Raw genomic sequence first — 12,291 nt, 5'->3', positions numbered from 1 at the left:
ATAAATACTTGTACTTGCCTACTTATATACTGAGAAGCTTTACGAGTTTCACATGACTGGTCTATAATGGTATTGGTACCCAATGCTGAAACTACATTTAAATGCAAAAATGAAAACTCTCATAATTTACTGTCCCTCATGTTGTACCAAATGTGTACGAGTTTCTTTCTTCCGATAAACAAAGAAGATATTTTGAAGAATTTGAGTAACCAGTTGCTGGTAGCCATTGACTGCCATATTTTATTAATTCTGTCATTTCCATATTGTTTGGTACCCCACTTTTTTTTTTTCTGCTCAACAGAACAGGTCTCTCTAACAGGTTAAAGACAGCTAAATGGCATTTTTCAAGGGTGCAGGGAAGAGCTCAGAAATGTACATGCAATAAACTTAAACTTGAATAGTAATGTGGGAGTAATGTGTACACGCTGTTAAAGAGACACCATTCACCAAAGGCAATACAGATGTTAACAGATGTTAAAGAACAGCATTATGGTTCCTTCACCTTCAAAATCTAATTTACCCCACAGGCTCAAAATGTGCATGGAGTGTGTAAGACCCTCCAGCCATAATAACTGATCAAAATATCCCCTATATTTTTCCAAAGCATGTTTAGAAATAATGTCAAAGACATGATTATCTAGTATCATTTCAGGCAAGACATCCACCTTTGACTAGTTATACGTGTGGCCACTTAACTCAAGATCTCTTGACATTTTTGGACACCTTCAAGTAGCAAGGAATTAAAAAAAAAAATTTCCCTTACTATATTTCCTTAATTCCTAACACTAGCAGATGCTTTTATCCAAAGCAAATTACAAATGAGGCCAATAGAAGCTATCAAAATCATCAAAAGAGCAACGATAGGCAACTGCTAGAACAAGTCTCATTTAGCCTAACGCAGTACATGTAGCAAGGTTTTTGGTTGCTTTTTAATTATATAATAAAAAGAAAACAGACAGAATAGAGCAAGCTAGTGTTCGAGGCCTTTTTGCTTTTAATTGTATAATAAAATAAGAAATAGAATACAAAAACAACTAGTTTTAGTACTTTTTATTTGGTACAACCTTTAAGTTAACCGTCAAAGATGTCAACATGTATTGCATGTCACATGTAAAGCCCTCTAATACCCAGTCTAAACTCGTACAAAGAACAGTCATGTGCTTGAAGCGAAAACACAAACAAGCTGCTAACCTCAAGAAGAGCAAAAAGCTCATGAAATACAGTACATCACATCAGCTTGAGGAGACCGCTAATATTAGGCAATGAAAGCTGCAGTCGAAACAGTGAAGAAGAGTTAATCAAAGTGTAAAACCACGGCTATATACAAACCAAAACCTGCACTTGTTTGTTTCCTGAACATGGACCTATGATGACACCTCATTTTTCCCCTTCTCATGTGAACTCAAAAGAAAAGCTAAATCTTTGGATAAGTAAAAAACTCCACCAGAATCTCCTCTAACAGTAGGTTTCAGTTTTCTTCACAGGTGACCTCTTTGCTTTCTTTGTTTTTTCGAACCTCTTCCAGCTTCTTGTCCTAAAATAGAAGCAAGAATTGATTATTTTTGTCACCATAAAAACCCATTTATGAAAACACACGGTCACTTTTACCTTCTCTTTGAACTTCTCGCTCATGGCTGCCATGATGGCCGAACGGTTTTCTTTGTTGGCTTCCATTTTCTGGTTCAGTTTCTCTTCTGCCATCTTGCTGAAATTGCTGTTTTCTTCCAGAGCTTTCTGAAGCACCTCCTTCTCATGCTCACGCTTCTCTGCTAAGTGTTTCAGAACCTCGGCTTCATGAGACTAGAGAAGAGGAAAAAAACAGCATTTAGATACATGACCCTTTGAAGCTAGGGATATGAAATTGTCAGATTAAAAGCAGTCAATTAACAGACTGAACAAAACCCACACGCACACATACAGAAACATGACCCTTTATATGCAAACTCTTTGCTTCTGGAGAATATAGTTTACATATGTTTATTACTGCCTAACATGTTTTAGAAAGACTTCAATGTTAACTAGCATGAATATTTTATAAAACGTCTGTGAGAAGGGTAGGGATGCACCTTGCGTCTCTCTTCTGCAGCCTCTAGTTTTCTCCGGATCTCCTCCAAGGAAAGGTCCTTCTTCTTTGGAGGGGAGAGAGGGAACTCACCCTTGGCATCTGGAGCAGGACTCCCGAGGATGACCTCAAAAGCTTGTCCTGAGGCACGCTTGTCCAGCTCCTTAACCTGAATATCTGAAAACAAGCTTTACTTGTTCACTGCAGAAGTCAAGGATCATCTGTGCCTCATCTGCTACAAACAAATATGTCCACATGCCTAGGTTTTACACATGTATAAATACAGTTCTTACCACCTGAAGATGCCATTGTTGCAGAAGACTAGAGGGTTCGACGGATGCCTGAAAACAAAATCAGTGGCATTAGTGTTAAACAAGTTGAACATAATCCTGATCGTGTGTGTGTGTGTAATATATATATATATACACACAATTTTTATTTATTTTTTTCTCTCGATGGGGTATATTTGTAGCAAACCAAAAATAAATTGTATGGGTGAAAATTATCTATTTTTCTTTCATGCCAACAATCATCAGGACATTAAGATCATGTTCCATATAGATATTTTGTTAACTTCCTAACATAAATACATCAAAACTTGATTTTTTTTTTGCCCCCTCAGATTCCAGATTTTCAAATAGTTGCATCTCAGCCAAATATTGTGATCCTAACAAATCATACATCAATAGAAAGATTACTTATTCAGCTTTCAGATGATGTTTTAATATCAATTTCGAAAAATTGACCCTTATGCCCCCGGGTCACACACACCTTTTTACACATTTTTTTTTTAAGAAAATAAAGTGTTGTCTCGATGCCTCTTGATGTGCCCAACAGGAGGTCTCGTCACTTTTTCAAACTGGATTCCCAAGTTACTGCCAACTAACGTTAATTCAGTAAATGTAGATGACGAGATTTTAGCGCGCAAAGGTTTGCAACAGCTTCGCGGGAAAAAAAAAAAAAAAACTGGCGCGTTTTCTTCAAAAACACACACAGCCCCCTCCCCTAAACACACCACCTGCACGTGTGAAAACCACAGAGAAAAATAAAATAAAATACACAAATGGCAGACTTATAACGACAAAGTGTGTGTTCTTGCTGCAAAATGACCAACGATATTGAAGTACATTTTGTGGAGAGACAGGCGCTTTTATTAGAGACCAGATCCAAACAAAGACGAGCTCCACCCTGCTCTTACTACATCTCCATGACCTCATGCACACTACAAAACGTTATGCAATCTGACTATTCACGCTGTACTCGAACCTGAAACGGTCTGATGCACGAACAATGCATCATGAATGCAAAACCATGGAGGCATAAAGTATATGAAGACGAAGATGCATGAGAAAGCGTGTCGCATTAAAGCTCAGATATCGTGACTTTCCAATATTCTTATCAGCTTATACCAACATATTGATTTAAACGTGGCCTAAATTAAGACATAAGCCTTTAAAGGCGGGTCGGAGTAAACCATGCAGGTGTTAGATAAACTTCAGGCATTAATAATAATAATCACGCACGGTGTAAACTAGTATGCATATCATGCCACAGAAATATACATCTTCAATACTTCTACTCATGCAGACGCATCGCACACATTTATAAAATCGTGTCCATTTTACCATAACAATGCAAGCACACCCACCTTCAGACAAACCGATCCAGCTTTCAATGATGGCTAAGCTCGTCTCGCGCCGTTTCTCAGTTCAACGCATGTCAAGTTCGCGCATAAAAGGATCGAATTTATGTCGTCACATCCTGTTCTTGACGCTCATTGGCTGCGCTGAGCGCGCTCACTGACTCCCGGGAAATGTAGTTCTGTCTCAAACAAGACGCTTAAACAAAACCACGAGGCGGAATAGTTGTATTTCTTTGCTATTTTTGCAACTCCTCATATGTAATAGGCAGAATATAGGCAAGAATATATAAAATAGAGTCTGGTCAAACCAGTCACACTGTTGATGATGAATGTTTTGAGTGGTATGACAGCTCTTGTTTTATTGAGAGGGTTATGTAAGAGTGGCTGATGGTGGTGGTGGTCAACCATGGTGAATATTACTCAAAACTTGTCTTATGGATGTTTATGTAAAAGGAAAGTCTGTAAGTTTGCTCTTTTGATAGCCTAGTATTTTAAATAGTAAGTCTAAATGCTACCAATGCATCTACATCAAATAAATAAATTAAATAATTAACTTTTGTTGCAAGCATTTCAAATAGTGATCTATTGTGTCGGTGTCAGTCAATATGATCAATATTACTTAGAGCAAAAAAAAGATGGTTGTTGTGAATCGTGCATACAATAAACTGATAACAAGTAACAACTGATTAAATAAACTGATTTGTGTTCTGGCAGTATTGCATGTCATGTTACAAGCCAAGTCTGTCATCTTTTTTTCTTTTCTGTTTTTTCACCCACATGTCATAACCATGACTGATTACCTCATCTTCCACATTTGGAACTGCATCATGTTGCAGTGCCAAGGGAAGTGACTCATCATATCAGCATGAAATAATTTAGCACAGGGAATAATACCTTTACCTTAAATTTAGTCACCTTGCGTTCACTGATTTGAGTCTGGATCTATTTTGAGACCACAGATGAAAACATTAATGCTGTGTTGTTCAAATATGTCTGAAGTGATCTGAAATGAAACCCAAATGGATTGTGAATGCCCATGCTATGTTCTCAGTGTGACACTATGCCTGTTAGAAAATGGGCTGGAAATCTGAAAATAGCTCCTGGTTACTCTTAAACTCTTCGCGCTCTCTGACAGTTGTTACATAGCAGTTTTGGGAGAGAAGGATGAAAGAAGAATGTGTAGCTTTGTAAAACAAAGCATGATATATTTAGCATCTCCTCCTGTTCCCAGACACAGCATGGCAGAGTTCAGTATTGTGCTAATCATGATGCTGTGAATACTTACAGTAAAATCTCTTGATTTTGCTTCTGATTTTGTACACAGTTCACGTTTGAAGCATAATGAATGTAGAACAGGTTATGCACTGACGCGAAAGACTCAAAGCTATTAAACTAGTGGCATGAGCAATTTGTAGTAGTTATGCTTGCCTTAGCAAGCGGCGGTAATCAGTTTATATGCATATACCTTCATGTATATGTGGCAGTCAACATCTATCCGTACCTCTGCATTCATATGCAATCTGAGAAATGCTGATCAATATAAAGTGTATCCAGGCACACTGGTGGAGGAACAGATGGTATTGGGCAGCTCCATGCCAACAAACCACAAGCCCTGTCTGTGTGGGGCAAAAACAGGCAGGCTTGAAGGGAAGGGTGCATTTTGGTGACCTAAAACAGCAGATAGTAGTCTATTATACAATCAAGGTAAACAAAATGTACATGAAATCAATCATAAAATGTATTTATTTTATGTAAACTCCATGGGACATTATCATGTGATATCAGATGAAGTCTGCGTCATAATTTTACAGTATATCGTGAAATGGTAAACAGAGGAATTGGCAGCCAACTTGTTATAACTGAGCGGTGATATGACCAGGGCCTGATGAGGAAGGGTCTTGATTAATCAATTCTGTACACCTGCCCTATAAATACTGTTATACTCTTAAAAATCACCCACACTGAAAATACAGTAGGTCAGAAAAATCTGGTGAAGAAGAGAGATGACATTATGTAAAGCCTGAGTAAAACTGTGTGAAAATTAACCTACTGCAATACTGTATGATGTCTCCTAACAAATTAATCTGCAGCTGGGAGGAAGGGAGGAAAAGGGAAAAGTAAATGCATGTGTGTGTGTGTGTGTGTGTGTGCGTGTGTGTGTGTGTGTGTGTGTGATCCATTTTTTTTATGAGCACAGGCCATTTCAGTTGTGTCCCACAGGGGCAATGGGATTCTTCGTGCTCATTTTCTAAAACCTTCTATTGGCCTACATGATGGTCACATTTTGCTACACAGAAAATGCTCATTACTGTAGATATGCAGGTTAGAAACCACAGAGGTTTTGACAGCTGACAATCATGAGCCCTATTAAGGTGTAGAAATCTCTTGCATTAAGTTTTGATGGTTAGCCCAAATAAATGATTAAATTTATTTTTTTAATTACATTTCATTTCTTTGTACATATGTGTGTGCATGCATAATTATTAGGCAAGTTGATATTCTGCTCATATTTCTTTTTTTTATCAATTCCAAACAACGTCAATCTTAATAACAACTATTAATTTTATATGTTTCAATTTATAAGTGATATAAAATTGTGCATGAATGCTGGAAGTGAAAAACTCCTCATATTCAGGTGTGCATAATTATTAAGCAGGTTTTCTTTTACAGATAAATTGAGCAAAAAAAAAAGAGATTTAACTCAGACTGAAAAGTGAAAAATTATTAAATCTGTATGAAAAAATATTTGAAATAATGCAATACAAGAAATGACAATGTTAAGCCATGAGTCATGACCATTGGCATTGGACAGCAAAATGCTTATTGGGTCATGGGGTCAAAAGTAAAGGACTCAAAACAAAACCCTGAGGAATACCCCTGGCAGTCTGCAAAGGTGCCTTTCATTCACACCCATTGTGTTCTATTAGATACTTTCTGAACCAGCATATGTTAGACATTCCTATATTTGAGTCTGGTTTTCAATATATCATGATAAACCAAAGGCTTATAGATTAGGGGTGTCCAAACTCAATCCTCAAGGGCCACTGTCCTGAAGAGTTTAGCTCCAACTTGCTTCAGCACACCTGCCTGGAAGTTTCTAGTATGTCTAGTAAGACCTTGTTTAGCTGGTTCAAGAGTGTTTAATTTGTGTTGGTGCTAAACTTTGCTGGACCGTTAACCTCCAGGAGCAGGACTGGACATCCCTGACTGTGATGAAAGTGGTGCACAATGATGACCTGAGAGCCTCAGAAAAAAAGACCTTTTTTTTCCCATAGCTTGATGTGATAAAATGTTATGTTCAGTTAAAAATAAGACAACTATCACTAATAAGAGTTTCAAAACCCTTCAAATCAAAGTTTAGAAAATCTTTTCCCAATTATCCATTTTTGTTGGATCACCTTCTTTAAATAATTAATGAATTAATCCAAACTATTAATAATTATGAATTAAATACAAATGTTCTGTCCTAATTAAGATACAGTAATAACTTTCTAAGGCATATGTAATGTGCCTATCTCATGACTACAGCTATCTTTTCAGTAAAGCAAATTAATATCAAAGTTGCATGATTTTAATATATTAGTATTGATGCGTATGCTTAATTAATGCTGTCTACCGCAGAGCAACATCTGTGGATGGGGAGGAGCACTGTTACTGTGTACAGTATGTTGCTAATAATGGTTCTCCCTAGTGCTGTTTCACATGTATCAGTGAAGCTCATTGGCTTTCTTTTGCTATAGCAATTGTGCATTGTCTCAGAGGAGCTCTCAGAGCAGTCGGCTACAGATTTCCTGTCTATATTTTACAATTGGGCTAACATATCACTTTGTGAAGGTAGGATGCTAGAAAGAGCATAAGTAATGTGCTGTCAGTTTGATTTGTGCTGTACAGTTTCAGATCTAAACTACTGACAATATTAAATGCTACACATTCTTTTAATGAGAAAAAATGTTGATGTTTTAAATAGATCTGTTTAAACAGTCCGGGCTGTTTCTTTTATGTTATGTTGACTAATGTTTTTTTTTTTAACTTGTCTGAATCTGTGGACTCTGAGGAAGCAAAATCAGTGTATTAACTTTGTAAAAAGTAAAAATGACTGTGTTACCCACACTTTACTGCTCACTGCTCATATGCTCAGACTAGACTTTAAATAGGGCCAGAGCACCAATGGTGCGATGACCCTATTGGAATTATCTTCTTCTTCTTCTCCAAAATGAATCGCTAAACATGCATCAGAACTCGCATCAGAACTGGCGGAAATTTACACCTGATATGGGTTTCAGTAGAGGTGTGGCAAAATGGCTCAATAGCTTCACCTATACAATTTCAAGGAAGTGTCCGTCAAGCTGTATTTCACATCCATGTACAAAATTCGGTAGACACATGTAAAACACCAATACCTACAAAAAAGTATTATGGTACATAGTTTGAAACCGAACTACTGTTATTTTGAATTTTCTCTGCAAGTTTTGTGCAGTTTTTGCCATTTACAGGCGGTTTATTTAAACTAACTCCTCCTAGAGATTTAAACAGATCAACACCAAATTTGGTCAGTGTAATCTAAAGCCCTTTGTGACATTAAATTGCAAAGATCTTAAGTTTTCGTTGAAGGTCGTGTCTGTGGCGGCCTGGCAAACTTCAGTGTTTCGCCATGAAATAGGAAGTCGTTATAGGCATACAATGTCCGATCTGCATCAAAATTCACAAGTGTGATAAGACTCCTGTCCTGAAGAGATCTACATGCTCATATTCAGTTACAGTCATAGCGCCACCTACTGGAAACAAGAAGTGACATGTTTTATTCTCTAACAAATTACTCCTAGAGATTTAATAACATCAACATTATGTGAGGTGAAGTGACGTGTGGCCAAGTATGGTGACCCATACTCGGAATTGGTGCTCTGCATTTAACCCAGTCATATATATATATATATATATATTTATAAAGTTATATTTGAACAGTCTACTCTAAAGGTCTTTGCGATGTTAAATTGCGAAGCTCTTGAGTTTTTGTTAAAGGGCGTGTCCGTGGCGGCCTGACAAAATTTGATGTTTTGCCATGGAAAAAAACTTGTTGTAACTCAGCCGTACAATGTCCAATCTGCCCCAAACTTCACATGTTCGATAAGAGTCCTACCGCTTTCCTGTAGCTCAAATAGTAGAGCATGGCGCTAGCAACGCTAAGATCATGGGTTCGATTCCCAGGGAAAGCAAGAGCTGATAAAATGTAGAAACTGTAACTTGAATGCAATTTAAGTCTGCTAAATGCATAAATGTAAATGTCCTGACTTGAACACTTCTGAAGGCCAATATTCTGTTATAATAATAGCGCCACCTGCTGGCAACAGGAAATTACTTGTTTTATACTAACTTAAACTTGCAATGTCCAATTTGCACCAAACTTCACATGTTTGGTAGAGTCCTGGCCTGAAGACATCTAAAGGCTAATATACATTTATAATCATAGCGCCACCTGTTGGAAACAGGATATGTCATGCTTTACACTAACTTAAACATGCCATGTTCAATCTGCACCAAACTTCATATGTTTGATCAAAGTCCTGGCCTGAAGACATCTACATGCCATTAATTTATAGTCATAGCGCCACCTGCTGGCAGGAAGTTTTGCACATGTAAATAACTTTGATATTTACCACTTTAATGCATATTGCTAACCTGTTTTCCTAAAGCCACCAGGTGGCTGCTGTCAGATTAATAATGTACAATTTGTAACAGAGTCAGTAACACAAGATATTCCGAGTGGGATGCTGAGTCAGTCAACATTGCCATCAACAACAACCCTAAGAGTATGGTGTCACCCAATCAGATGAAGCCATGAGAGGAGGAGCACTGTGTTATGCTATAAAATGGATAGTTCTGGTACTTGATTATGATTGCCTTGTAACTTATCTGCTAATTGCCAATCTTACTCATCAAACACCATTTTGATATTACAAAAAAAATGATGTTTTCCCTGGTTTGTCAACTATGTTACAGGTAAACTTTGTGGATTGACAGGTAACATTGACTGTTTCACTATTACCACTGGAGAAAAGAGAAAAAAAATAGAAGAAAGGTGGGTGCACAACATATATTTGTGAGATTATAGTATATATTCTCTCAATGGATAAAATATATTTCTGGTGAAAATTGGTGAATAGACTAATTCGGTGTTTGCAAAGAGTGATGTTTTTTTTTTTTTTTTCAAGTAGCCGTCTATGGAAGCCATGGACTAAGAGAAATTAAAAAAAAAGCAAATTTGAGTTTACATTTCAAAATTCTGACTTTATTCTCACAATTCCAAGATTATATCTCACAATCCTGATGAGGCAAAACAACTCGTCATTCTTGCTTTTCCCCAGAATCATGAGTTTATGTCCCACACTTCTGGATTTTTTTCCCCCTCAGAATTGACAAACTCACTATTGTTGAGTTAAATTGAGTCATAAAGTCCAAACCAGGAGATATAAACTTGCATTTGTGAGAAAGAAAAAAAAAAAGTCAGAATTGTGAGAAAAATAGGTAAATGTTATAAAAAATTTAATAGTTTAAAATAGTATTTCATGCTGTAACTGTAGGGCTAATGCAATATGTCCCCTATATGAACTGCATATATGAGTATTATGTAGACCTATTGGTCAAATTAAATTAATGTTTTAAAGTAGAGTAATCATAGCAGTTTTCCTCCATAGTCTGTCCATTTAAACATCTGCGTTTAGCTTTAAATGGCGTCTTTGATATAGGGATATACTGGGCTGTACCACTCCTGTTGCCAAACTGAGCTCCAGTCATTCAGGTGGTAATATCACTGCTACAGGATCTTAGTGTGTGTGTGTGTGTGTGTGTGCGCGTGTGTGTGCGCGTGTGTGTGTGCACGCGTGTGTGTGTGCGTGTGCGTGTGCGTGTGTGTGTTCTGTTCACAGCTTTGTGATCCAAATCAGGACAAAGGATGAAGTCACCACCCAGAATTTCCCAAAATATAGAAGAGGGAAGAGACCTGATACATGAGCAAAACAACTGAAATCAAATCCAATCCTCTCAAAAAAAATCCATTTGAATCAGTATGACAACATATAAATATATGTAAACATAAGCAAAATCTATTCAGATTATCCTCTGTTAGTAATTAGTGCCATGAGTGTTTGCTCTGCCCCACTCTATCAGGAATGGTTTGATCTGTTGAGTCAAACAGTGAAAGGATGTAAATGCACCACATGAGGGACTTCTGAAGGGCTTGAGGGTTTGATCACTGCAGGTCACTGAATCAGCTTGTGAATCAGATTCATTAATGACTGCCTGTGTCTGGTCTGGTTTGGGATGAGTTGGGCAAAATTGTTGAAAATAAGTCTTCAGCAGTCTATAAAATGAAAATTTGAAATACATTGAAGTAAAAATTGACTCAGATTGAAATGAATGGCAACACTTTATTTTAAGGACCAATTCTTACTATTAACTAACATATTGTCACGAATCCTGGCCATGCACTTCCACTCATTCACCACCAGAGGTCACCCGTTCACCACATGGACTTTTCACACTACACAGCACATTGAACTCCATTTCCCATAATCCATTGCACTGACGACACGCACAGCTGTTCACAATTATCACGCCCACACCTGATATCCATCTCGCAATCACCATCACCCAATCACTCACTATTTAAGCCTGGGACTTGCTCTTGCTCTGGGCCGAGTATTGTTTAGCATTTATCACTCCCCAAGCGATAGCTACTTTACAGAGCCATAGTCTTAGTCTTGCCTTGCCTTGTTTATCTTGCCGTGTCTGACCCTGCCTTTGTTTCCTGGATTTACCTCTTTGCCTTGCCGTTTGGACTCTGTTCGCTCCCCGTTTGGATTATTGCTCTCGTCTCTGGATTATCTCTCTGCCTTGCCCCTTTGGATACTGTTCGCTGATCATCGACCCACGCTTGCTCCACGGATTGCTCTGTCTTGCCCTTGCCATACCTGTTTACCCCTGTCTAACCCTGCCTGTTTTCTGACCATGTTTTGTAATAAAGCTTTGCATATGGATCCGCACGTTTCACGTCTCGTCAGCCCCGTAACAGAATACTCGGCCACTCAAGGATCCAGCGGCTGTTCAGAAGATCAGGAGAATGGTATGGACATCGCTTTTCTTTTGTTACGGTTTAAGCAGGGTACCCGATCACTTGAGGAGTGCATCGAGGAATTTTTAATGTTAGCTAATGACTCTGATTTGCCGGACTGTTTTTTGATCATCTGTTTGGGGATGGCCTTAATAGACCTCTCAGAGCGAAACTCTTTAGAGAGGGTCCGCGTTCGTCACTTGCGCAGTTCATGGACTATGCCTTGCTGTGTGTGGGCTCTCCGTTCACTGTGGGTGTCGCGGAGGAACCCGACACCGCACTCACTCACGTCATGCCTGCCAAGCCAGAGTCTGCTCACGTCATGCCTGCCAAGCCAGAGTCTGCTCACGTCATGCCTGCCAAGCCAGAGTCTGCTCACGTCATGCCTGCCAAGCCAGAGTCTGCTCACGTCATGCCTGCCAAGCCAGAGTCTGCTCACGTCATGCCTGCCAAGCCAGAGTCTGCTCACGTCATGCCTGC

General features: G+C 38.4%; 1 protein-coding gene across 2 annotated transcripts; it reads right to left on the bottom strand.

The window, feature by feature from the left end:
• Positions 1–203: 203 nt before the first annotated feature.
• LOC306885768 (stathmin-like) lies at positions 204–4,044 on the bottom strand. Of its 2 annotated transcripts, none has more exons than XM_079442558.1 (5): positions 3,711–4,044; positions 2,356–2,403; positions 2,067–2,239; positions 1,609–1,800; positions 204–1,534 (listed from the first exon to the last, which is right to left on the bottom strand). In XM_079442558.1, the coding sequence occupies exons 2-5, from the start codon at positions 2,369–2,371 to the stop codon at positions 1,469–1,471; spliced, it is 447 nt and encodes a 148-aa protein (XP_079298684.1). In that variant the 5' UTR covers positions 2,372–2,403; positions 3,711–4,044; the 3' UTR covers positions 204–1,468. The 2 variants fall into 2 exon arrangements, with proteins under 2 accessions (XP_079298684.1, XP_079298685.1); XM_079442559.1 differs by having other exon boundaries at positions 216–1,534; positions 2,359–2,403; positions 3,711–3,789.
• Positions 4,045–12,291: the final 8,247 nt, after the last annotated feature.

The sequence above is a fragment of the Barbus barbus genome (genome assembly GCF_936440315.1).
Source record: "Barbus barbus genome assembly, chromosome: 19".
In the NCBI taxonomy this organism is placed as follows: Eukaryota; Metazoa; Chordata; class Actinopteri; order Cypriniformes; family Cyprinidae; genus Barbus; species Barbus barbus.
Note: the sequence above shows the minus strand (reverse complement) of the source record. Positions and strands in the feature narration are given on the sequence as shown.

Coding starts and splice junctions, on each gene's coding strand:
- LOC306885768 (XM_079442558.1), bottom strand. Junction 1,801..2,066: donor CTGCAGAAGAGAGACGCAAG/GTGCATCCCTAC, acceptor CCTCTTCTCTAG/TCTCATGAAGCCGAGGTTCT. Junction 1,535..1,608: donor GCGAGAAGTTCAAAGAGAAG/GTAAAAGTGACC, acceptor CTTCTATTTTAG/GACAAGAAGCTGGAAGAGGT.